This window comes from Salmo trutta, chromosome 24, assembly GCF_901001165.1.
Source record: "Salmo trutta chromosome 24, fSalTru1.1, whole genome shotgun sequence".
Taxonomy (NCBI): domain Eukaryota; kingdom Metazoa; phylum Chordata; class Actinopteri; order Salmoniformes; family Salmonidae; genus Salmo; species Salmo trutta.
This window is the reverse complement of record NC_042980.1, coordinates 32,628,242-32,654,663: the sequence shown is the minus strand read 5'-3', so window position 1 is coordinate 32,654,663 and position 26,422 is coordinate 32,628,242. Positions and strand designations below refer to the sequence as shown.

Below are 26,422 nucleotides of genomic sequence, written 5' to 3'. Positions count from 1 at the left end.
TCCTGACTAGCAACAGAGATATGTTGGCTATCTAGATGTGCAAAGAGGTGACTCCTCCTAGTAGGAGGGTATAAATATATGTGCTTGTATAAACATGTCTTTGTCTTTTCACCCAGTGGTTGAATAAACTAGGTTTGAGCTTTTCCTAGTCATCCGTTTGAGTTTTTACTCTGACCTTCACTTCTGACCTTTTTCGTTGTTACAGTAGATTGGAGGAGTGAGGTGAAGAAGCTGGCTCTCATAGCATAAAAAAACATAGCATCACTTATTGAGGCACATTTCGATTTCAAACCTAACGACAATGGAGAACCAAATGACTTGGACCAGCCTGCTTGCATAATATGCGCAAAAACCATAGGAGATCTACTAAGACTTACAGCACCACAAACGGGGCATTGACATCCGGGACACTGATAAACGGGACACTGATAAACGGTAAACGGGACACTGATAAACGGGACACTGATAAACGGTAAACGGGACACTGATAAACGGGACACTGATAAACGAGACACTGACAAACGGGACACTGATAAATACCTGGCCGAAGCCCTGCGTTCGGGATTGCTTGACTGGGCCCTTGACAAAAATAAAGTGTCCTGTATGACCACAGACAAAGGGGTCAACATTGTGGCTGAAGTGAGTCAACTGAACTGGCCTTAGCTAAATTGTTTTGGCCACAATCTTCATCACTTAAAAAAAATTCTGCTAATCTCTCCAGTCATATAAAGTGTAGTAGAATTGCATGAAATGTTTTTTTCCTGTGTAAAGAAAGGAGAAGAAACGTACCTGATATAGCCTAGCCTAATACTCTACCACGTGCTGCACTGAACAGTCTTTTCGCGAACAGTGATTGAGTTATATTAAACTAAATTATGACTATCCAATTTACTAATGACATTAGGAATAGTCATATGTCTTCGATAAGTCTGAAAATGTGATGATGCATGAATGCTTTATATTTTTGACGGTGAAAATGTGCTTCCCCAAACTTTAGGTTCACAAGACAGTTAGGTCTAAATGCGCTAATGTTGTTCCTTTGCTTAGTGGGAGATAGTGATCTGCACTCAAAAAGTGTGTATGTGTGTGTGTGTGTGTGTGTGTGTCACACCTCCACACTCCCATCTCCCCCTACTCACCAATGGGCTGTATCCGTAGCTGGGTCTTATCAGCCTGCTTACGGGTCATGGTGAACCAGCTGCGGTCAGGGTCCTGGATCCACTCTGCAGCCTGGCAGTAGAGCAGGCCCTGGTCAGCAGGCTGCAGCCGGTGGATGGTCAGCCTGTAGGACGTAGCGCTGGTCTTATCCAGTCTCAGGTCTCCTGCAGTCATCCTCTGTTTGTAAGGCCCACCGGCCCGGAGGACAAAGTCTCGGGACAGGGTGAGGATCTCCTGGGGCGACACGTTAGAGTCCTCAGGGGAACGCAGGTACCAACCCACAGACAGGTGTGTGTGCTGCTCTGTCGCCCGGGAAACTTCACAGGTGAGCTGGAGCGTGTCACCCTCCACCTGGGAGAGGGTCTGTGGTGGCGCGGTGACAGCGAGGGAGTCGGGGATGACTGCAGGAGGAGAGGAGGAAGAAGAGAGAAGAGATGAGTATCACATCGGTGGTTCTATGGCATATGGCACTCCCAGGTGGAGCACATCGTTTGGTTGGAGCATGGATCAGAGTTGTGGCTTTCATTCCCATATGTCAACTTTAAGTGGCTTTATATGAAAGCATCTGCTATATGACCTTATTGTTGTTATATTTCTATTACATCAGTTGACACCTGCCCCTGGCATATAGCATAACCCTCTCAGACATTCAGGGCACGCACGCACACACCACACACACAGTGTTCAACCAGCCAGGGCACGTTCACCTGAATGGCAGCCTAACACTGGAACCTCAAACGGAGCATTTCCCTGTAGGTGGACCAGATCACACACAGTGTTCAACCAGCCAGGGCACGTTCTCCTGAATGACAGCCTAACACTGGAACCTCAAACGGAGCATTTCCCTGTAGGTGGACCAGATCACACACAGTGTTCAACCAGCCAGGGCACGTTCTCCTGAATGACAGCCTAACACTGGAACCTCAAACGGAGCATTTCCCTGTAGGTGGACCAGATCACACACAGTGTTCAACCAGCCAGGGCACGTTCTCCTGAATGACAGCCTAACACTGGAACCTCAAACGGAGCATTTCCCTGTAGGTGGACCAGATCACACACAGTGTTCAACCAGCCAGGGCACATTCTCCTGAATGACAGCCTAACACTGGGACCTCAAACGGAGCATTTCCCTGTAGGTGAACCAGATCACACACAGTGTTCAACCAGCCAGGGCACGTTCTCCTGAATGACAGCCTAACACTGGAACCTCAAACGGAGCATTTCCCTGTAGGTGGACCAGATCACACACAGTGTTCAACCAGCCAGGGCACGTTCTCCTGAATGACAGCCTAACACTGGAACCTCAAACGGAGCATTTCCCTGTAGGTGGACCAGATCACACACAGTGTTCAACCAGCCAGGGCACATTCTCCTGAATGACAGCCTAACACTGGGACCTCAAACGGAGCATTTCCCTGTAGGTGAACCAGATCACACACAGTGTTCAACCAGCCAGGGCACGTTCTCCTGAATGACAGCCTAACACTGGAACCTCAAACTGAGCATTTCCCTGTAGGTGAACCAGATCACACACAGTGTTCAACCAGCCAGGGCACATTCTCCTGAATGACAGCCTAACACTGGGACCTCAAACGGAGCATTTCCCTGTAGGTGAACCAGATCACACACAGTGTTCAACCAGCCAGGGCACGTTCTCCTGAATGACAGCCTAACACTGGAACCTCAAACGGAGCATTTCCCTGTAGGTGGACCAGATCACACACAGTGTTCAACCAGCCAGGGCACGTTCTCCTGAATGACAGCCTAACACTGGAACCTCAAACGGAGCATTTCCCTGTAGGTGGACCAGATCACACACTCAAAATATACAGACAATGTATTTGGAATGAGAACACATTTCAGAATGAGCTACTATGTATAGCTGACAACAGAAACAAACAAACTCTTCCGGTTAAAAACAGAGAGGAAAAGCGGGAAAGACAGACAGACAGTTTTGGGAGGGAGAAGTGGTAAAACCCTCTACACAGAGACAGGGCTCGGTGGGCGGCAGGATTATTCTGGGATGGAAGATGATGACATGTCCCAGCAGCAGTCAGAGGGTGTGTGTGTGTGTTTCTCTGAAGTGCCTTGTGAAGCCTAACACTGTAATATCGTATTTTATAACTTAGCTAGGCATGTTGGCAATAGAACAAGCTTTCAAATGATGCCCACCTGACCCAGATTGCGATTTTTATGGGCCGTTTCTGGATCGCGTAAACAACAGTAACTGTGTGATAGCGGTGATGCAGGGTTGTGTTCCAAACCAAAAAATCTACAAGTGTGTTTGCACTAGTTCCTCAATGGCACAGCTAGGACAGCTAAAAACAGCACCTTATAGTTGCATTGAAATGACGTAGGAACTGTGCCCACTTTGGAGAGGTGTAGCCACTTGGAGATACCAGTTAGTCCTCTTACTTGATCTGTCTTATGTTGCACCTACCCCACATTCACCAGGAATATTCTTATCATGTTAGTGAATGTATCCAGAGTATTTTCAGACTGCGTTATCAACAAATGTGGCAAAAAGTACAGAAAATGCCAAATGCACATAAAATCAACAAGTGTAATGTTTAGATTCCGTCTTGTGTCAGGTGAACTGTTGGGTCCTCAACTTTGGTCTAATATTTTTCCCAGAATCTCCAAAGTGTTCCCTTTCAATTCCTACCATGCTGATGCATTTCATACTTCTGTAAGAAACATTTTAATTTAGCCCTATCCATATAGCCAATTCCCACAGTGTAAAGGGTCAATACATCCTGTCTGAATGTCTGTCAGTTGGATTCATATCCTGTTCAGGTTCTATTATCTCAGTGGAAAATGGCTCATCTAACCGGTTAGGGGCAGTGGGGACTGTGATGTGGTTTAGATCTAATGACAGAGACCACAGCGAAGACACACACACACACACACACACACAGCCCTAGATTGTATAAAGACATCAGTGTGTAAGACACAATGGGTAGCAGCAGCACTCATCCTTTTAGCTGGCCTGGACAAATGAATGGAGGATGGAATAATGCAGGGCCTGGGAGTAGGCTTTCCAGTAATATAGTGTGGTATTGTCAAGCCCTGGTTAAGATGCTTGGCTATTCAAGAGCTTTGTCAAGATGTATGGTACTGGAGTGTATTGTGCACCAGGCGCATGGTATTGAAGTGGTTTGTAGATTTTAAACATTGTAATTGTTGAGATGTCACATGGGCTAGTTTCAAGCCTGGTGGTATCCAAACATCCTGAAGTTATCCTGGTATGACTGAGCACAGATGCTAAAAACAGCTTGATCCCAATCTCTTTCTCTTTGTACGTGTGTGTTCGCGGGCGTGTGTGTGTATGTGTGTGTAGATTGAGATTCAGAGAGATATCAGGAACAACAGAGACAGCCACCACTAATGAAATGAGAGAACAAAGAGATCAGAGAAAAGACATAGAAGAGGAGGAGGATCTGTGTTCAACATCAGGTTACTGCAGTTTATCAAGGCACTGGGAAGAATGACAACATGAGAGAGAGACAGATGAAAAACCACAGGAAATACAGGAATTTCTTTGATTACAATCCCACTGAAATTGTGGCTATGTAACTCCAGAAATGGAATGCAATATTTAGCATACCAGTTTCGAGATTTGGGTTGTATTGAACTGAAATGACTTTGAATTAAACTGAAATTGGTTCAAATTGATCTGAATTAACAATTAATTAGTTACAGTATAAAAGAAATAGAGCCCACACACTCAAAAGCTCCACCACTGGTTATACAGTCATAACATAGTATATACACGGAGTGTACAAAACATGAAGAACATCGGGGCTTTCCACGACAGACTGACCGAGTGAAAGCTATGATCCCTTATTGATGTCACTTGTTAAATCCACTTCTATCAGTGTAGATGAAAGGGAGGAGGCAGGTTAAAGAAGGATTTTTAAGCTTTGAGACAATTGAGACATGAATTGTGTATGTGTGCAATTTAGAGGGTGAATGTGCAAGACTAAATATTTAAGTGCCTTTGAATGGGGTATGGTAAGGTTTCTGTCAAGAACTGCAACGCTGCTGGGTTTTCACTCTCAACAGTTTCCTGTGTGTATCAAGAGTGGTCCACCACCCAAAGAACATCCAGCCAACTTGTCACAACTGTGGAAAGCATTGGAGTCAATATGGGCCAGCATCCCTGTGGAATGCTTTCGACACCTTGTAGAGTCCATGCCCCGACGAATTGAGGCTGTTCTGAGGACAAAAGGGGGGTGCAACTCAATATTAGCTTTTTATACACTCAGTGTATATATTACTGTTTTTGTGTTGCCATTTTCAACTTAAATATGTATAGACTGACTTAATAGGCGCTTGTCTTATGTCTATCAATATGGGTGTGGTACACTCCCGGTGAAACGACCAGACGAACATCCCTGCAGGATGAAAACGCTGTGTGTTTATTCATAAAGCTGTGTGGTGGAGCTTATGACTGTGTGGCCTCTATTTCTTTTACACCAACTTTTTTCACCCCACTAAAGGATGTGTGTTTGATCACACTTTACTATTAAATTAGTTATAGGCAATCCCTGTCACTAAGGGGAAAGTCTCTTATGAAGAGTCTCTGAGTCTGAACGATGGAGGCTTGATATGGGAGTCTCCATATCATGCCTGTGATACATAGCGTTTAGACAGAATCTGAAATGCCCTATGTAGGGAGAGAAGGTTCAAAGCCATGACGGAGGCTTCATTTGGTGAGTAAAAAGCCTAGTAGAGATCACCTCTCATACACGGAGAGACCACACTACTAGCCCAATCAATATGAGGGCGGGAAAAAAGGGAGAAAGAGAGATTTCTAACACAGGAGAGAGTGGGAAAAAGAGAGAGAGGAAAAAGAAGAGAGAGCCTACTCATTCCACAACAACCCTCCTATGCTACAGCCTCCTGTTGCCATAACAACCCACCAACTCCACACTACCGAGGTCACCCCTAAAACAGCCTACACCTCCCATATATCTCTCACCTGATCCCATCTCCCTGGTCCCCCTCCCCCTGAACCACCCAAACACTGAATAACTGCAAAACAAAAACTTGCTTCTCTTCTCTACATCCCCTGGGTTGGCACATGTCCACAAAACAGCTGGGATGGCTTGACACAGAGAAAAAACATACCTCCACCTACTCTACTGTCCCCAAGGCCAATCAAATCCTGTCTGGAATGCATTTAACCAATCAGACATGACCCACTGGGGTCATGGTGTGAGGGTCCGATTAGGGCTGTACGAAACAGAACAAACTCTTTGGTCCTTTACAAACCTGCTGTATGTAAAATATTGTGTGCTATAGATTGGAAAATAATGAAATGTGACTCTGGATGGCAACATAATGATGTTTGTTTCCAACATTATGGCTGTTTCCCTAAAGAAGTTAAATCCACTTTGCGTTTTGCAAAACGCTAGATAGTTGGTCTATCTAAGTAAAACTAAATGCATGCACTTCAACCGATTGCTGCCTGCACCCGCCCGCCAGACTAGCATCTCTACTCTGGATGGTTCTGACTTAGAATATGTGGACAACTACAAATACCTAGGTGTCTGGTTAGACTGTAAACTCTCCTTCCAGAATCACATTAAGCATCTCCAATTGGGTTCCTATTTTGCAACAAAGCCTCCTTCACTCATGCTGACAAACATACCCTAGTAAAACTGACTATCCTACCGATCCTTGACTTCGCTGATGTCATTTACAAAATAGCCTCCAACACTCTACTCAGCAAATTGGATGTCGTCTATCACAGTGCCATCCGTTTTGTCACCAAAGCCCCATATACTACCCACAACTGCAACCTGTATGCTCTCGTTGGCTGGTCCTCGCTACATATTCATCACCAAACCCACTGGCTCCAGGTCATCAATAAGTCTTTGCTAGGTAAATCCCCACCTTATCTCAGCTCACTGGTCACCATAGCAACACCCACCCATAGCACGCGCTCCAGCAGGTATATTTCACTGGTCACCCCCAAAGCCAACTCCCCTTCGGCCGCCTTTCCTTCCAGTTCTCTGCTGCCAATGACTGGAACGAATTGCAAAAATCACTGAAGCTGGAGACTTATATCTCCCTCTCTAACTTTAAGCATCAGCTGTCAGAGTAGCTTACCGATCACTGTACCTGTACACAGCCCATCTGTAAATAGCACTCCCAACTACCTCATCCCCATATTGTTATTTATTTTTTGTTCTTTTGCACCCCAGTATCTCAACCTGCACATCTATCGCTCCGGTGTTAATGCTAGATTGTAATTATTTCACCACTATGGCCTATATTATTGCCTTTACCTCCCTAATCTTACTACATTTGCACACACTGCATATAGAATTTTCTATTGTGTTATTGACTGCACATTTGTTTATCCCATGTGTAACTCTGTGTTGTTGTTTTTGTCGCACTGCTTTGCTTTATCTTGGCCAGGTTGCAGTTGTAAATGAGAAGTTGTTCTCAACTGGCCTACCTGGTTAAATAAAGGTGAAATATATTTAAAAAATAAGCAGTCTCAAACGCCATTTTAGAGAATATGGCAGTCTGTCCAACCGGCCTCACAACCGCAGACCATGTGTACACTAGAGGTCAAACGTTTTAGAACACCTACTCATTCAAGGGTTTTTCTTTATTTTTACTATTTTCTACATTGTAGAATAATAGTGAAGACATCAAAACTATGAAATAACACATGGAATCATGTAGTAACCAAAAAAAGTGTTAAACAAATCAAATATATTTTACATTTGAGATTCATTAAATAACCACCCTTTGCCTTGATGACAGATTTGCACACAGCTTCATCTGGAATGCTTTCCCAACAGTCTTGAAGGAGTTCCCAAATATGCTCAGCACTTGTTGGCTGCTTTTCCTTCACTCTGCAGTCCGACTCATCCCAAACCATCTCAATTTGGTTGAGGTCGGGAGATTGTGGAGGCCAGGTCATCTGAAGCAGCACTCCATCACTCTCCTTCTTGGTAGAATAGCCCTTACACAGCCTGGAGGTGTGTTGGGTCATTGTCCTGTTGAAAAACAAATGATAGTCCCACTAAGCCCAAACCAGATGGGAGGGCGTATCGCTGCAGAATGCTGTGGTAGCCATGCTGGTTAAGTGTGCCTTGAATTCTAAATAAATCACAGACAGTGTCACCAGCAAAGCACCCCCACACCATAACCCCTCCTCCATGCTTTACGGTGGGAAATACACATGCAAAGATCATCCGTTCACCCACACCGCGTCTCACAAAGACATGGCGGTTGGAACCAAAAATCTCAAATTTGGACTTATCAGACCAAAGGACCAATTTCCACCTGTCTATTCTCCATTGCTCGTTTTTCTTAGCCTAAGCAAGTCTCTTCTTCTTATTTGTGTCCTTTAGTAGTGGTTTCTTTGCAGCAATTCGACAATGAAGGCCTGATTCTCCTTTGAACAGTTGATGTTGAGATGTGTCTGTTACTTGAACTCTGTGAAGCATTTACTTGGGCTGCAATTTCTGAGACTGGTAACTCTAATAAACTTATCCTCTGCACAGCAATAACTCTGGGTCCTGATATCCAGAAGCTCTTTTCTGACGTAAGATACGGTGGCAGAAACATTATGTACAAAATAATTTACAAATATCGCGAAAAAAAAAACACATAATAGCACAATTGGTTAGGTGACCGTAAAACGGCGGCCATCTCCTCCGGCGCCATCTTCCCAACTGATTGGCTGAAACGCATTAAGAAGGAAAGAAATGACTACCTCATGAAGCTAGAGAATGCCAAGAGTGTGTAAAGCTGTCATCAAGGCAAAGAATGGCTACTTTGAAGAATCTCCCTTTTTTGGTTACTACATGATACATATGTGTTATTTCATAGCTTTGATGTCTTCACTATTATTATACAATGTAGAACATTTAAAAAATAAAGAAAAACCCTTGAATGAGTAGTAGTGTAACCACGTCAGCCCAGGACCTCCACATCTGGCTTCTTCACCTGCAGGAGCTGATGAAACTGAGGAGTATTTCTGTCTGTAATAAAGCCCTTTTGTGGTGATAAACTCATTCGGATTGGCACCCATGTCTGCACCCCTGCCCAGTCATGTGAAATCCATAGATTACGGCCTAATTTATTTATTTCAATTGACTGATTTCCATATGTGAACAGTAACTCAGTAAAATTGTTAAATTTTTTGCATGTTTAGCTTATATTTTAGTTCAGTATAATTAGGGTCCCATGGGAAACACTGACCAACACTTTGGTTCCTACTCTGTCACAACCATCTCCACCCTTACTTTTAATTAATTGTCATGCCAAACAAAACTGCATTCCAAGTGTCCACTGTATTTCAACCAACAAATTAGAATGATTTATGTATTTTTATGATTCCAACAGTTTACCCAAGTGTTTTGATCTATTATCATAATTAAAATCGTGGTCACAATATTTGGTAAAAAAATAATGTATATTCTGTTTTTTTGCCCATATCGTGCAGCCCTAGTAAACACAGATGTGATCTCCTTGAGATTCTCCCAGTCGCTCTTTGACCTCAATCTGAGTAAGATTAAGGATGAGGCAATGGACACATGCACGATGTGCATGCCTGCGCACATACACTACAGGAGTGTGGACTTGGCCTAAATCTGGGAGAGAATTCAAGGACAGGCACCTGGCCAAGCCCATACTACTGCTGCTAGTAGTGGACTTGTTTTCTCTTAAGGAAGATATAGTACTATGATGAGCAGTCTAGAAACAGGCTACAATCACAACATGCTTACATTCGGTGGTTGAAATTATCTGGTTTTATTTGCTACCCACCAGATTTTCAAAAGGCGTCACCAGGCGCGTTAAATAACAGTGGGTGTGTGGACTGGAATCTCTCCCCTCCCTCTTGCTTTCTCCCCTCTTGTTATTCTGACCCATCTCTCTTCCACCCCTCTCCCTCATCCCCGTCTCTCCATCTCTTCTACCCCATCTCCCTTATCCTCCTTTCTCCATCTATCTTCTACCCCATCCCCCTCTCTCACATTTCTCTCTCTGAAGTGTTGTCGCTGGTCCCTCTGGCCGGCCTTTCATGTAGAGTCCCACAACATCAGAGAGAGGTGTGACATGGCCAGATAAACGAGGGAGTAAAAGAGAAATGGAGAGACAGAAAGAGAGGTAAAGATGAAAACTTGAGCAGTGTGATCTGCAATGTCAACTTCAAACCCCTATCCTAACATCAAACCTTTATTTAACCATTGAAGTTACACTTAAGGAATTCTCTTTTTGAACAAGAACAGAAGGAGTAGATTAAAATAACGTGTGTGTGTGTGTGTGTGTGTGTGTGTTTTCCTAACGACTGTAATGGGTCAACCCTCATTATCAGATATCTTGTAATGGGAACTGCATATTACAAGACTAAATGGCAGCACTGAGTCACTAAGTGCCCACTGACACACAAGTATTAGTAATAATCCATACATTAAGTTACCATCAATAGGTTGTTATCAATAAAATGTCACAATACGGCGGTTGGAATCAAAAATCCAAAATTTGGACTCATCAGAGCAAAAGGACAGATTTCCACCGGTCTAATGTCCATTGCTCTTGTTTCTTGGCCCAAGCAAGTCTCTTCTTCTTATTGGTGTCCTTTAGTAGTAGTTTCTTTGCAGCAATTTGACGATGAAGACCTGATTCACGCAGTCTCCTCTGAACAGTTGATGTTGAGATGTGTCTGTTACTTGAACTCTGTAAAGCATTTATTTGGGCGGCAATCTGAGGTGCAGTTAACTAATGAACTTATCCTCTGCAGCAGAGGTAACTCTGGGTCTTGCTTTCCTGTGGCGGTCCTCATGAGAGCCAGTTTCATCAAAGTGCTTGATGGTTTATGTGACTGCACTTGAACAAACTTTCAAAGATATTGACATTTTCCGTATTGACTGACCTTCATGTCTTAAAGTAATGATGGACTGTCTCTCTGCTTATTTGAGCTGTTCTTGCCATAATATGGACTTCGTCTTTTACCAAATGGGGCTATCTTCTATATAGCACCCCTATCTTGTTACAACACAACAGATTGGCTCAAATCCATTAAAAAGGAAAGAAATTATACTAATTAACTTTTAACAAGGCACACCTGTTAATTGAAATGCATTCCAGGTGACTACCTCATGAAGCTGGTTGAGAGAATTCCAAGAGTGTGTAAAGCTGTCATCAAGGCAAAGGATGGCTACTTTGAGTGTAACCACGCCAGCCCAGGACCTCCACATCTGGCTTCTTCGCCTGCAGGATCGTCTGAGACCAGCCAACCGGACAGCTGATGAAACTGAGGAGTATTTCTGTCTGTAATTAAGCAATATGGTGGTGATAAACTCATTCGGATTGGCTGTGCCTGGCACCCAAATATACAAATATATTTAGATTTGTTTCAAACTTTTTTAGTTACTACATGATTCCATGTGTTATTTCATAGTTTTGATGTCTTCACTATTAATCTACAATGTAGAAAATAGTAAAAATAAAGAAAAATCTTGGAATGAGTAGGTGTGTCCAAACTTTTGACTTGTACTAATATATATATATATACAGTTGAAGTCGGAAGTTTACATACACCTTTGCCAAATACATGTAAACTCAGTTTTTCACACTTCTTGACATTTAATCCAAGTAAAAATTCCCTGTCTTAGGTCAGTTAGGATCACAACTTTATTTTAAGAATGTGAAATGTCAGAATAATAGTAGAGAGAATTATTTATTTCAACTTTTATTTATTTCACCACATTCCCAGTGGGTCAGAAGTTTATATATACTCAAATAGTATTTGGTAGCATTGCCTTTAAATTGTTTAACTTGGGTCAAACGTTTTGGGTAGCCTTCCACAAGCTTCCCACAATAAGTTGGGTGAATTTTGGCCTATTCCTCCTGACAGAGCTGATGTAACTGAGTCAGGTTTGTAGGCCTCCTTGCTTGCACACGCTTTTTCAGTTCTGCCCACAATTTTCGAAAGGATTGAGGTCATGGCTTTGTGATGGTGACTCAAATACCTTGACTTTGTTGTCCTTAAGCCATTTTGCCACAACTCTGGAAGTATGCATGGGTCATTGTCCATTTGGAAGACCCATTTGCGACCAAGCTTTAACTTCCTGACTGATGTCTTGAGATGTTGCTTCAATATATCCACATAATTTCCCTTTCTCATGCAGCCATCTATTTTGTGAAGTGCACCAGTCCCTCCTGCAGCAAAGCACCCCCACAACATGATGCTGCCACCCCCGTTCTTCACGGTTGGGATGGTGTTCTTTGGCTTGCAAGCATCCCCATTTTCTCTCCAAACATTATGGCCAAACAGTTCTATTTTTTTCATCAGACCAGAGGACATTTCTCCAAAAAGTACAATCTTTGCACCCATGTGCAGTTGCAAACCGTAGTCTGGCTTTTTTATGGCAGTTCTGGAGCAGTGGCTTCTTCCTTGCTGAGCAGCCTTTCAGGTTATGTCGATATAGGACTCATTTTACTGTGGATATAGATACTTTTGTACCTGTTTCCTCCAGCATCTTCACAAGGTCCTTTGCTGATGTTCTGGGATTGATTTGCATTTTTCGCACCAAAGTACGTTCATCTCTAGGAGACAGAACGCGGTATGATGGCTGCGTGGTCCCATAGTGTTTACACTTGCGTACTATTGTTTGTACAGATGAACGTGGTACCTTCAGGTGTTTGGAAATTGCTCCCAAAGATGAACCAGACTTGTGGAGGTCTACAATAGAGAGGTCTTGGCTGATTTCTTTAGATTTTCCCATGATGTCAAGCAAAGAGGCACCGAGTTTGAAGGTAGACCTTGAAACACATCCACTGGTACACCTCCAATTGAGTCAAATGATGACAATTAGGCTATCAGAAGCTTCTAAAGCCATGACATAATTTTCTGCAATTTTACAAGCTGTTTAAAGGCAAGGTAAACTTAGTGTATGTAAACTTCTGACCCACTGGAATTGTGATACACTGAATTATAAGTGAAATAATCTGTCTGTAAACAATTGTTGGAAAAATTATTTGTGTCATGCACAAAGTAGATGTCGTAACCAAACTATAGTTTGTTAACAAGAAATGTGTGGAGGGTTGGAAGAAAAAAACGACTCAAACTTACAAATACATACATATCTATTGATATGTGTTTTTTTGTGTTGTGCAGATTTTATTCTCATCCATTTTTAGCTGGTAGTGGCTAAAGTTTGAAGTGGCTGTTTAAAGAAATCTGAGCAATGGATTACAGTTTCTCCTGGCTCATAGACTACTTTCAGAGTAGTAAACTTCCGACTTCAACTGTATATATATATATATATATATATACACACACACACACACACACACACACACACATATATATATACATACATACATAAATACATCATACATACATATTATATATATATACACTGCTCAAAAAAATAAAGGGAACACTTAAACAACACAATGTAACTCCAAGTCAATCACACTTCTGTGAAATCAAACTGTCCACTTAGGAAGCAAGACTGATTGACAATAAATTTCACATGCTGTTGTGCAGATGGAATAGACAACAGGTGGAAATTATAGGCAATTAGCAAGACACCCCCAATAAAGGAGTGGTTCTGCAGTTGGGGACCACAGACCACTTCTCAGTTCCTATGCTTCCTGGCTGATGTCTTGGTCACTTTTGAATGCTGGCGGTACTTTCACTCTAGTGGTAGCATGAGACGGAGTCTACAACCCACACAAGTGGCTCAGGTAGTGCAGCTCATCCAGGATGGCACATCAATGCGAGCTGTGGCAAGAAGGTTTGCTGTGTCTGTCAGCATAGTGTCCAGAGCATGGAGGCGCTACCAGGAGACAGGCCAGTACATCAGGAGACGTGGAAGAGGCCGTAGGAGGGCAACAACCCAGCAGCAGGACCGCTACCTCCGCCTTTGTGCAAGGAGGAGCAGGAGAAGCACTGCCAGAGCCCTGCAAAATGACCTCCAGCAGGCCAAAAATGTGCATGTGTCTGCTCAAATGGTCAGAAACAGACTCCATGAGGGTGGTATGAGGGCCTGACGTCCACAGGTGGGGGTTGTGCTTACAGCCCAACACCGTGCAGGGCGTTTGGCATTTGCCAGAGAACACCAAGATTGGCAAATTCGCCACTGGCGCCCTGTGCTCTTCACAGTTGAAAGCAGGATCACACTGAGCACATGACAGACGTGACAGAGTCTGGAGACGCCGTGGAGAACGTTCTGCTGCCTGCAACATCCTCCAGCATGACCGGTTTGGCGGTGGGTCAGTCATGGTGTGGGGTGGCATTTCTTTGGGGGGCCGCACAGCCCTCCATGTGCTCGCCAGAGGTAGCCTGACTGCCATTAGGTACCGAGATGAGATCCTCAGACCCCTTGTGAGACCATATGCTGGTGCGGTTGGCCCTGGGTTCCTCCTAAGACAATGCTAGACCTCATGTGGCTGGAGTGTGTCAGCAGTTCCTGCAAGAGGAAGGCATTGATGCTATGGACTGGCCCGCCCGTTCCCAAGACCTGAATCCAATTGAGCACATCTGGGACATCATGTCTCGCTCCATCTACCAACGCCACGTTGCACCACAGACTGTCATCAGGAGCATGCCCAGGCATTGTAGGGAGGTCATACAGGCACGTGGAGGCCACACACACTACTGAGCCTCATTTTGACTTGTTTTAAGGACATTACATCAAAGTTGGATCAGCCTGTAATGTGGTTTTCCACTTTCATTTTGAGTGTGACTCCAAATCCAGACCTCCATGGGTTGATAAATTGGATTTCCATTGATTATTTTTGTGTGATTTTGTTGTCAGCACATTCAACTATGTAAAGAAAAAAGTATTTAATACGATTATTTCATTCATTCAGATCTAGGATGTGTTATTTTAGTGTTCCCTTTATTTTTTTGAGCAGTGTATATGAATCCAGTGATGACTAGAGGAATGGACAAATGTCTCCTCTCTCTGTCTTCCCTCTCCCTCCTCCTCTCACTGAGGTCAAGAGCTAGTGGTGAGAGAGGGATGAATACATTCTGAGGGTTAGCAAGGAGGGAGGAGAAGGGCGAACGAGGATGATGATGCAGATGGTGACGAAGATCAAAGAGAAGATGAAGAGAAGATTGAGGAAGAGGATGATGAGTGTTCCTCATGCACACACAGCAGGCTGCCCTGAGAGATGTTGAGCCTCACAGCTGGAAGTGCAAAGACTGCTTTAGAGGTTGAGTGAACGTTCTCTCTCTCTCCGTCTCTCTTGATGTGTCTCTCTCCCTCCGTCTGTCTTGATGTGTCTCTCTCCCTCCGTCTGTCTTGATGTGTCTCTCTCTCTCCGTCTCCCTTGATGTGTCTCTCTCCCTCCGTCTCCCTTGATGTGTCTCTCTCCCTCCGTCTCCCTTGATGTGTCTCTCTCCCTCCGTCTGTCTTGATGTGTCTCTCTCCCTCCGTCTCTCTTGATGTGTCTCTCTCCCTCCGTCTGTCTTGATGTGTCTCTCTCTCTCCGTCTCCCTTGATGTGTCTCTCTCCCTCCGTCTCTCTTGATGTGTCTCTCTCCCTCCGTCTCTCTTGATTTGTCTCTCTCCCTCCGTCTCTCTTGATGCGTCTCTCTCTCTCCGTCTCTCTTGATGTGTCTCTCTCCCTCCGTCTCCCTTGATGTGTCTCTCTCCCTCCGTCTCCCTTGATGTGTCTCTCTCCCTCCGTCTCCCTTGATGTGTCTCTCTCCCTCCGTCTCTCTTGATGTGTCTCTCTCCCTCCGTCTGTCTTGATGTGTCTCTCTCCCTCCGTCTCTCTTGATGTGTCTCTCTCCCTCCGTCTGTCTTGATGTGTCTCTCTCCCTCCGTCTGTCTTGATGTGTCTCTCTCCCTCCGTCTGTCTTGATGTGTCTCTCTCCCTCCGTCTCTCTTGATGTGTCTCTCTCCCTCCGTCTGTCTTGATGTGTCTCTCTCCCTCCGTCTGTCTTGATGTGTCTCTCTCCCTCCGTCTCTCTTGATGCGTCTCTCTCCCTCCGTCTCTCTTGATGCGTGTCTCTCTCTCCGTCTCTCTTGATGCGTGTCTCTCCCTCCGTCTCTCTTGATGTGTCTCTCTCCCTCCGTCTGTCTTGATGTGTCTCTCTCCCTCCGTCTGTCTTGATGTGTCTCTCTCCCTCCGTCTCTCTTGATGCGTCTCTCTCCCTCCGTCTCTCTTGATGCGTGTCTCTCTCTCCGTCTCTCTTGATGCGTGTCTCTCCCTCCGTCTCTCTTGATGTGTCTCTCTCCCCCCGTCTCCCTTGATGTGTCTGTCTGTCTGTCTGTCTGTCTGTCTGTCTGTCTGTCTGTCTGTCTGTCTGTCTGTCTGTCTGTCTGTCTGTCTCTGACACACATACACACACTTTCTTCTATCACAGGAGACTAGAGAGCTTTTAACATAGAACACACTTGGAACAATGAGAAAAACAATCCCCCATCACTAGAGCTGTGAAGAGAAACACAACCTCAAACATGACTGTGTGTGTACAGATGAGAGAGAGAGAGAGAGAGAGAGAGAGAGAGAGAGAGAGAGAGAGAGAGAGAGAGAGAGAGAGAGAGAGAAGAGTTACTGGATACAGAAATCAGAAGAGTTGAGGAGGGAAAGAGGGGGTGAGGAAAGAGGGGGGACAAGAAATGAGAGGAACATAGAGGAGAAAAGAGAACACAACCTCAGTAGAGAGGAGAGGACAGGGTGATGTAGGGTCTCAGCAGGGGGCACATTCATAATACAACACTACAGATGAAGGCATGAGCCATACTGCCTGGAAAACACTCTCTGTGTGTGTGTATGTGTGTGTGTGTGTACTCTTCATAACTTATCCCAAGCCATCTTTTAAGTATTTTTTTTGCAGCCCACATGAAGTCTTCGACACATTGCTATAAAAACACTGTAAAATTATCTCAAATTTGAACATAGGAGACTGAGGGAGGGAGAGAGTGAGGGAGGAAAATAAAGAGGTGGAGAAAGGATGACAAGCCACTGCAGGAAATGGGTCTGAGCTATTCAATATGAGCCATCTCGCTTCCTGCTAATGGAGTAACCACATACAGGTGGTGTGTGTATGTATGTATGTATGTATGTATGTATGTATGTATGTATGTATGTATGTATGTATGTATGTATGTATGTATGTATGTATGTATGTATGTGTGTATGTGTGTGTGTGTGTGTGTGTGTGTCACTGACTGCAGCCCACATGACGTGGAGGCTGTACTGTTAAATAAGGGCCTCTGAATCATCCTCTCCTCTCTCTGGCTTTCTTTTTCACACTCCTCTCACTCACCAAAATCTCTGCATTTTCACTCACAATTTACTCCTTCACTCTCTCCACACTCTTTCTGCCCTTTTTCTCTCACATTGTCTTATGGTTTTCTCTTTCGTTAGCCAAGCTGCTTGTCAGCACCCAATTATCACTTCTATGTTGTTCTCACTCTCCTCCTCCTCTCCCTATCTGCCTGGCGGATACTTCTACTGTACAATGTATTATAGTTACACTGTTTATAAACACTGCATATGTATTTATATACTGGATTCTTGACATAGCTCACTCTGATATTTCTACTGCTGTACATATAATTCCTAGCATATTTTGTTTAAATTCATCATCAGGTGTATATATATATATATATATATATATATATATATATATATATATATATATATATATATATATATATATATATAGATTGCATTCGGATTACAGTTACAGTACTATTTGGGTTGTTAATTGGATTCATTCCAACATTTCTTGACTTGTGTTTTTGATACATGTTTATATTTTTGAATATTTGTGTAGTTGTTTGACATTTTACTGCATTGTCAGGAGCTAGTAACATAAGCATTTCGCTGCGCACGCCTTAACACCTGGTAAATCGTGTACATGACCAATAAACTTTGATACTGATGCTGTGCTCTCTCATTCAAGCTGCTAACCTGTCTCTGGCTCTCCCTCACTCTTTAATCAGAGATGATTTAGCATTTAAGTTATACAATCCCAACTAGCCCTCTGATGGATCCAGATGTGTTTGTGTGTGTGTGTGTGTGTGTGTGTGTGTGTGTGTGTGTGTGTGTGTGTGTGTGTGTGTGTGTGTGAGAGCAGACCCCCTGTGGATATTACTGCTCATTATACCTGCAGGCAGATGGCGGAACCGAGATGGAAATCAGTGTGACACACATACACACACAGCGGCACACCTAACACAAACTCACAAAAAGAAACACAGAACCACACACACAGAAGCACACACGCCAGCCTGGGAGCCCTGAAGGGACAGCTGCTCTCTGATACACAAAGGACTAACTAGCCCATCCCCCAGCCCTGTTCCGTCCCCCAGGGCAGTGAGAGAGACTACTAGCCCATCCCCCACCCCTGTCCCGTCCCCCAGGGCAGTGAGAGAGACAACTAGCCCATCCCCTACCCCTGCCCTGTCCCCCAGGGCAGTGAGAGAGACAACTAGCCCATCCCCCACCCCTGTCCCGTCCCCCAGGGCAGTGAGAGAGACTACTAGTCCATCCCCTACCCCTGTCCCGTCCCCCAGGGCAGTGAGAGAGACAACTAGCCCATCCCCCAGCCCTGTCCCGTCTCCCAGGGCAGTGAGAGAGACTACTAGCCCATCCCCCACCCCTCTCCCGTCCCCCAGGGCAGTGAGAGAGACAACTAGCCCATCCCCCACCCCTGTCCCGTCCCCCAGGGCAGTGAGAGAGACTACTAGCCCATCCCCCACCCCTGTCCCGTCCCCCAGGGCAGTGAGAGAGACAACTAGCCCATCCCCCACCCCTGTCCCGTCCCCCAGGGCAGTGAGAGAGACAACTAGCCCATCCCCCACCCCTGTCCCGTCCCCCAGGGCAGTGAGAGAGACTACTAGTCCATCCTCAAGCCCTGTCCCGTCCCCCAGGGCAGTGAGAGAGACTGTCAGTGTAATATTGACTGTTCATTTTTTATTGTTTATTTCACTTTTGTTTATTATCTATTTCACATGCTTTGGCACTGTAAACATATGTTTCCCATGCCAATAAAGCCCTTAAATTGAATTGAAAATTGAGAGGAGAATGACTGCTCCTCGTGTCATCACAACACTGAGACACAGACAGAGGGAGAGAGCACTCTTTTCAGATGGATATACGGCCAACTGCAAGCCTGTCTGTGTGTGAATGTAGAAAGAAAGAAAGAAAGAAAGAAAGAAAGAAAGAAAGAAAGAAAGAAAGAAAGAAAGAAAGAAAGAAAAAAAGAAAGAAATAAATAATTTTATTGTAGCAGCTGAATGGTGACATGGAGATAGTAGGCTGACTGTGGTGATGTGAGGGATTCATGGAGAGAGGCTTTAGCATGAGCTGCTGTTTACACAATGACAGGATGGATTTAACACACACACACACACACACACACCTCTTTTTTTCACACACACACACACGTGCACACACACATTCACACTCCCTTGCAAACACACACACACACACCTCTCTCCCTCTCTCTTACACACACAGAGCACAGGAAGCAGGTTGAACACTTTAAACACACTCTCTCCAGCAAGAGATTAAAAGGAGAGAGGCATGAGAGGAGAGGTAGTTTGAAGAGAGAGCTGGGTGTATGAAAGACAAATATTCCTAAAAAGAGCATGTGAAAGTGTTTAGGCAAAGTTATTGCTAAATAAAATCCTTGGATGCAACAAAGATACACACGGTGCTTTTAAAACATCAGAAAACTGTTTCCTGCTAAATCACTCTCTATCACACTCCCTCGTTCTTTACCTCCATTTCTCTTTCTATCACACTCCCTCGTTCTTTACCTCCATTTCTCTTTCTATCACACTCCCTCGTTCTTTACCTCCATTTCTCTTTCTATCACACTCCCTCGTTCTTTACCTCCATTTCTCTTTCTATCACACTCCCACGTTCTTTACCTCCATTTCTCTTTCTATCACACTCCCTCGTTCTTTACCTCCATTTCTCTTTCTATCACACTCCCTCGTTCTTTACCTCCATTTCTCTTTCTATCACACTCCCTCGTTCTTTACCTCCATTTCTCTTTCTATCACACTCCCTCGTTCTTTACCTCAATTTCTCTTTCTATCACACTCCCTCGTTCTTTACCTCCATTTCTCTTTCTATCACACTCCCTCGTTCTTTACCTCCATTTCTCTTTCTATCACACTCCCTCGTTCTTTACCTCCATTTCTCTTTCTATCACACTCCCTCGTTCTTTACCTCCATTTCTCTTTCTATCACACTCCCTCGTTCTTTACCTCAATTTCTCTTTCTATCACACTCCCTCGTTCTTTACCTCCATTTCTCTTTCTATCACACTCCCTCGTTCTTCGCCTCGATTTCTCTTTCTATCTAACTCCCTCTTTCTTTACCTCCATTTCTCTTTCTATCACAATCCCTTGTTCTTTACCTCCATTTCTCTTTCTATCACACTCCCTCGTTCTTTACCTCCATTTCTCTTTCTATCACACTCCCTCGTTCTTTACCTCCATTTCTCTTTCTATCACACTCCCTCGTTCTTTACCTCCATTTTTCTATCACACTCCCTCGTTCTTCACCTCCATTCTGTTCCTCCATCTCTCACTCCATTTCTCCCTCTTTCCCTATGTCTCTCATTCCCTCCCTCCATTTCTCAATACCTCCGTCTACCCATCATGCATCTTACCTTACTGACTAGTGTACTGTAACATTCTACTGAACTGGATCATGCTGTATATTATCTATGTCACACTCTGACTTGTTTCACCTGTCCTTGTGATTGTCTCCACCCCCCTCCAGGTGTCGCCCATCTTCCCCATTATCCCCTGTGTATTTATACCTGTGTTCTCTGTTTGTCCGTTGCCAGTTCGTCTTGTTTGTCAAGTCAACCAGCGTTTTTGTTCTCAGCTCCTGCTTTCCCAGTCTCTCTTTTTCTAGCTCTCCTGGTTTTGACCCTTGCCTGTCCTGTCTCTGAGCCCGCCTGCCTGACCACTTTGCCAGCCCCTGACCACTCTGCCTGCCCCTGACCCTGAGCCCTCCTGATGACCTGTACCTTTTCCCCACCTCTGGATTGTTGACCTCTGCCTAAACTGACACTGCCTGCCGTCCGGATCCAATACCTCTGGTTTACTGACCCCTGCCTGCGTTGACCTGTATATTGCCTGCCCCTGTTGGAATATTAAACCATTGTCAATTTGTACTGTCTGCATCTGGGTCTTAACTTGATTCCTGATAATCTAAGAGAGAGAAAGAGAGAACGAGAGGGAGAATGAGAGATGGAATGAGAGAGAGAGAGAGAGAGAGAGAGAGAGAGAGAGGGAGAGAGAGAGAGAGAGAGAAAGAGAGATGGAATGAGAGAGAGAGAGAAAGAGAGGGAGAGAGAATGAGAGATGGAATGAGAGAGAGAGAGAAAGAGAGGGAATGAAACAGAGAATGAGAGAGAGAATGAGAGAGAGGGAATATTTTCCCTCCTCAGTGTGTGTGTGTGTTTCACCCCTCCATATCTCAGCTGTCCTGGAGCTCTTATCAGTGTGCTGGCTTTTCTCTGTCCGCCTCTGAACCGCTTATATCAGAACACGCACACTACCACTCTACTCTATACAGGCTCACTACCACTCTACTCTATACAGGCTCACTACCACTCTACTCTATACAGGCTCACCACCACTCTACTCTATACAGGCTCACTACCACTCTACTCTATACAGGCTCACTACCACTCTACTCTATACAGGCTCACCACCACTCTACTCTATACAGGCTCACTACCACTCTACTCTATACAGGCTCACTACCACTCTACTCTATACAGGCTCACTACCACTCTACTCTATACAGGCTCACTACCACTCTACTCTATACAGGCTCACTACCACTCTACTCTATACAGGCTCACCACCACTCTACTCTATACAGGCTCACTACCACTCTACTCTATACAGACTCACTACCACTCTGCTCTATACAGGCTCACTACCACTCTACTCTATACAGGCTCACTACCACTCTACTCTATACAGGCTCAATACCACTCTACTCTACACAGGCTCACTACCACTCTACTCTATACAGGCTCACTACCACTCTACTCTATACAGGCTCACTACCACTCTGCTCTATACAGGCTCACTACCACTTTACTCTATACAGGCTCACTACCACTCTACAGTACTCTATACACACTCACTACCACTCTACAGTACTCTATACACACTCACTACCATTCTACAGTACTCTATACACACTCACTACCACTCTACAGTACTCTATACAGGCTCACTACCACTCTACAGTACTCTATACAGACTCACTACCACTCTACAGTACTCTATACACACTCACTACCACTCTACAGTACTCTATACACACTCACTACCATTCTACAGTACTCTACACACACTCACTACCACTCTACAGTACTCTATACAGGCTCACTACCACTCTACAGTACTCTATACACACTCACTACCACTCTACAGTACTCTATACACACTCACTACCACTCTACAGTACTCTATACACGCTCACTACCACTCTACAGTACTCTATACATGCTCACTACCACTCTACAGTACTCTATACAGGCTCACTACCACTCTACAGTACTCTATACAGGCTCACTACCACTCTACAGTACTCTATACACACTCACTACCACTCTACAGTACTCTACAGTACTCTATACACACTCACTACCACTCTACAGTACTCTATACACACTCACTACCATTCTACAGTACTCTATACATACTCACTACCACTATACTCTATACAGGCTCACTACCACTCTACAGTACTCTATACACACTCACTATCACTCTACAGTACTCTATACACACTCACTACCACTCTACAGTACTCTATACATGCTCACTACCACTCTACAGTACTCTATACACACTCACTACCACTCTACAGTACTCTATACACACTCACTACCACTCTACAGTACTCTATACACACTCACTACCACTCTACAGTACTCTATACACACTCACTACCACTCTACAGTACTCTTTACACACTCACTACCACTCTACAGTACTCTTTACACGCTCACTACCACTCTACAGTACTCTATACATGCTCACTACCACTCTACAGTACTCTATACAGGCTCACTACCACTCTACAGTACTCTATACAGGCTCACTACCACTCTACAGTACTCTATACACACTCACTACCACTCTACAGTACTCTACAGTACTCTATACACACTCACTACCACTCTACAGTACTCTATACACACTCACTACCCCTCTACAGTACTCTATACAGGCTCACTACCACTCTACAGTACTCTATACAGGCTCACTACCACTCTACAGTACTCTATACACACTCACTACAGTACTCTATACACACTCACTACCACTCTAAAGTACTCTATACACACTCACTACCACTCTACAGTACTCTATACACACTCACTACCACTCTACAGTACTCTATACATGCTCACTACCACTCTACAGTACTCTATACACACTCACTACCACTCTACAGTACTCTATACACACTCACTACCACTCTACAGTACTCTATACACACTCACTACCATTCTACAGTACTCTATACAGGCTCACTACCACTCTACAGTACTCTATACAGGCTCACTACCACTCTACAGTACTCTATACAGGCTCACTACCACTCTACAGTACTCTATACACACTCACTACCACTCTACAGTACTCTATACACACTCACTACCCCTCTACAGTACTCTATACAGGCTCACTACCACTCTACAGTACTCTATACAGGCTCACTACCACTCTACAGTACTCTATACACACTCACTACCACTCTACAGTACTCTATACACACTCACTACAGTACTCTATACACACTCACTCCCACTCTACAGTACTCTATACACACTCACTACCACTCTACAGTACTCTATACACACTCACTACCACTCTACAGTACTCTATACAGGCTCACTACCACTCTACAGTACTCTATACAGGCTCACTACCACTCTACAGTACTCTATACACGCTCACTACCACTCTACAGTACTCTATACACACTCACTACCACTCTACAGTACTCTATACACACTCACTACCACTCTACAGTACTCTATACATGCTCACTACCACTCTACAGTACTCTATACACACTCACTACCACTCTACAGTACTCTATACAGGCTCACTACCACTCTACAGTACTCTATACAGGCTCACTACCACTCTACAGTACTCTATACAGGCTCACTACCACTCTACAGTACTCTATACACGCTCACTACCACTCTACAGTACTCTATACACACTCACTACCACTCTACAGTACTCTATACACACTCACTACCACTCTAGAGTACTCTATACACACTCACTACCACTCTACAGTACTCTATACACACTCACTACCACTCTACAGTACTCTATACAGGTTCACTACCACTCTACAGTACTCTATACAGGCTCACTACCACTCTACAGTACTCTATACACACTCACTACCACTCTACAGTACTCTATACACACTCACTACCACTCTACAGTACTCTATACAGGCTCACTACCCCTCTACAGTACTCTATACACGCTCACTACCACTCTACAGTACTCTATACAGGCTCACTACCCCTCTACAGTACTCTATACACGCTCACTACCACTCTACAGTACTCTATACAGGCTCACTACCACTCTACAGTACTCTATACACACTCACTACCACTCTACAGTACTCTATACACGCTCACTACCATTCTACAGTACTCTATACACACTCACTACCACTCTACAGTACTCTATACAGGCTCACTACCACTCTACAGTACTCTATACATGCTCACTACCACTCTACAGTACTCTATACACACTCACTAGCACTCTACAGTACTCTATACACACTCACTACCATTCTACAGTACTCTATACACACTCACTAGCACTCTACAGTACTCTATACACACACTACCACTCTACAGTACTCTATACACACTCACTACCACTCTACAGTACTCTATACACACTCACTACCACTCTACTCTATACAGGCTCACTACCACTCTACAGTACTCTATACACACTCACTACCACTCTACAGTACTCTATACAGGCTCACTACCACTCTACAGTACTCTATACACACTCACTACCATTCTACAGTACTCTATACACACTCACTACCACTCTACAGTACTCTATACACACTCACTACCACTCTACAGTACTCTATACACACTCACTACCACTCTACAGTACTCTATACACACTCACTAGCACTCTACAGTACTCTATACACACTCACTACCACTCTACAGTACTCTATACAGGTTCACTACCACTCTACAGTACTCTATACAGGTTCACTACCACTCTACAGTACTCTATACAGGCTCACATACCAGCGCCCTTATCCTACTCTTATACAATGCAGCACACTCAAACAGACATCCACTTAACTCAGGAAAAAACATGTCCAAAGAACATTTGAATTCACAAACACAATGACACCGGAATAAAAGCAGGCATTAATGCAACCTCTTTTCTCCAAGGCCACACCTCCCTCTCTCCGTCTCCGCCTCTCACACCTAGAGAAGCAAACCTCCCTCTTGTTTCATCGCTCCCTTTCTCTCTCGTCAATCTCTCCCTCTCTCCCTCTCTCCAGCCCCAGATGGTCAAGTACTGTGACCAATTAAAGACAGCCCCAGGGACATTGCCAGTTATAGCCTCAGCCATCTGACCACGACTACCGCGTGTGTGTGTGTGTGTGTGTGTGTGTGTGTGTGTGTGTGTGTGTGTGGATCACTGTATGAGAGCTTTCTCTTTTTGCCACTCCCAGGTGGTGCTGCTTTTCAAATGGCCCGTGTGTATGTATGAGTGTGTGTGAATAAACATGAGCAGGAAAATAAGCCTATCTTCAGAAGCAAGTGCAGAGCAATGGTCTGGTCTGTGAAACAGGGCCAGTCCCTCCTTTAAATCAGATGAAGACCGATTCACACACAGAGCCGTCCAGCCACCTATCCATCAGCCATATGGAGACACACACCCAGACAGAGACATGGGTGCAGGCAGAGCGTGGTGTCTAGTTGGTGGCGATGGGAGGGGTGAGGGGTGCTGATTGTGGTGATGGGGGAGGGGAATGTGGGGCGGGGGATAGGGAGCTGAGGGTTGTGTGTTTGTGTGTGTGTGTGTGTGTGTGTGTGTGTGTGTGTGTGTGTGTGTGTGTGTGTGTGTGTGTGTGTGTGAGGAAAGGGGTGGGGATAATTCATCCCGGTGACTGTGTAGGGGGGGGGGGGCTGGAATATACAGTCCCTGGTGTATGTGGGGGGGGGGGGGGGGGGGGCT

General features: G+C 44.6%; 1 protein-coding gene across 1 annotated transcript in view; it reads right to left on the bottom strand.

Moving 5' to 3' along the window:
• LOC115161129 (immunoglobulin superfamily member 3-like) overlaps positions 1–26,422 on the bottom strand; it is a 131,008-nt gene that overhangs the window by 50,987 nt on the left and 53,599 nt on the right. Inside the window, exon 3 of the mRNA XM_029711886.1 lies at positions 1,140–1,559. Coding sequence (XP_029567746.1) covers positions 1,140–1,559 — 420 coding nt within the window. The remainder of the gene's footprint in view (positions 1–1,139; positions 1,560–26,422) is intronic.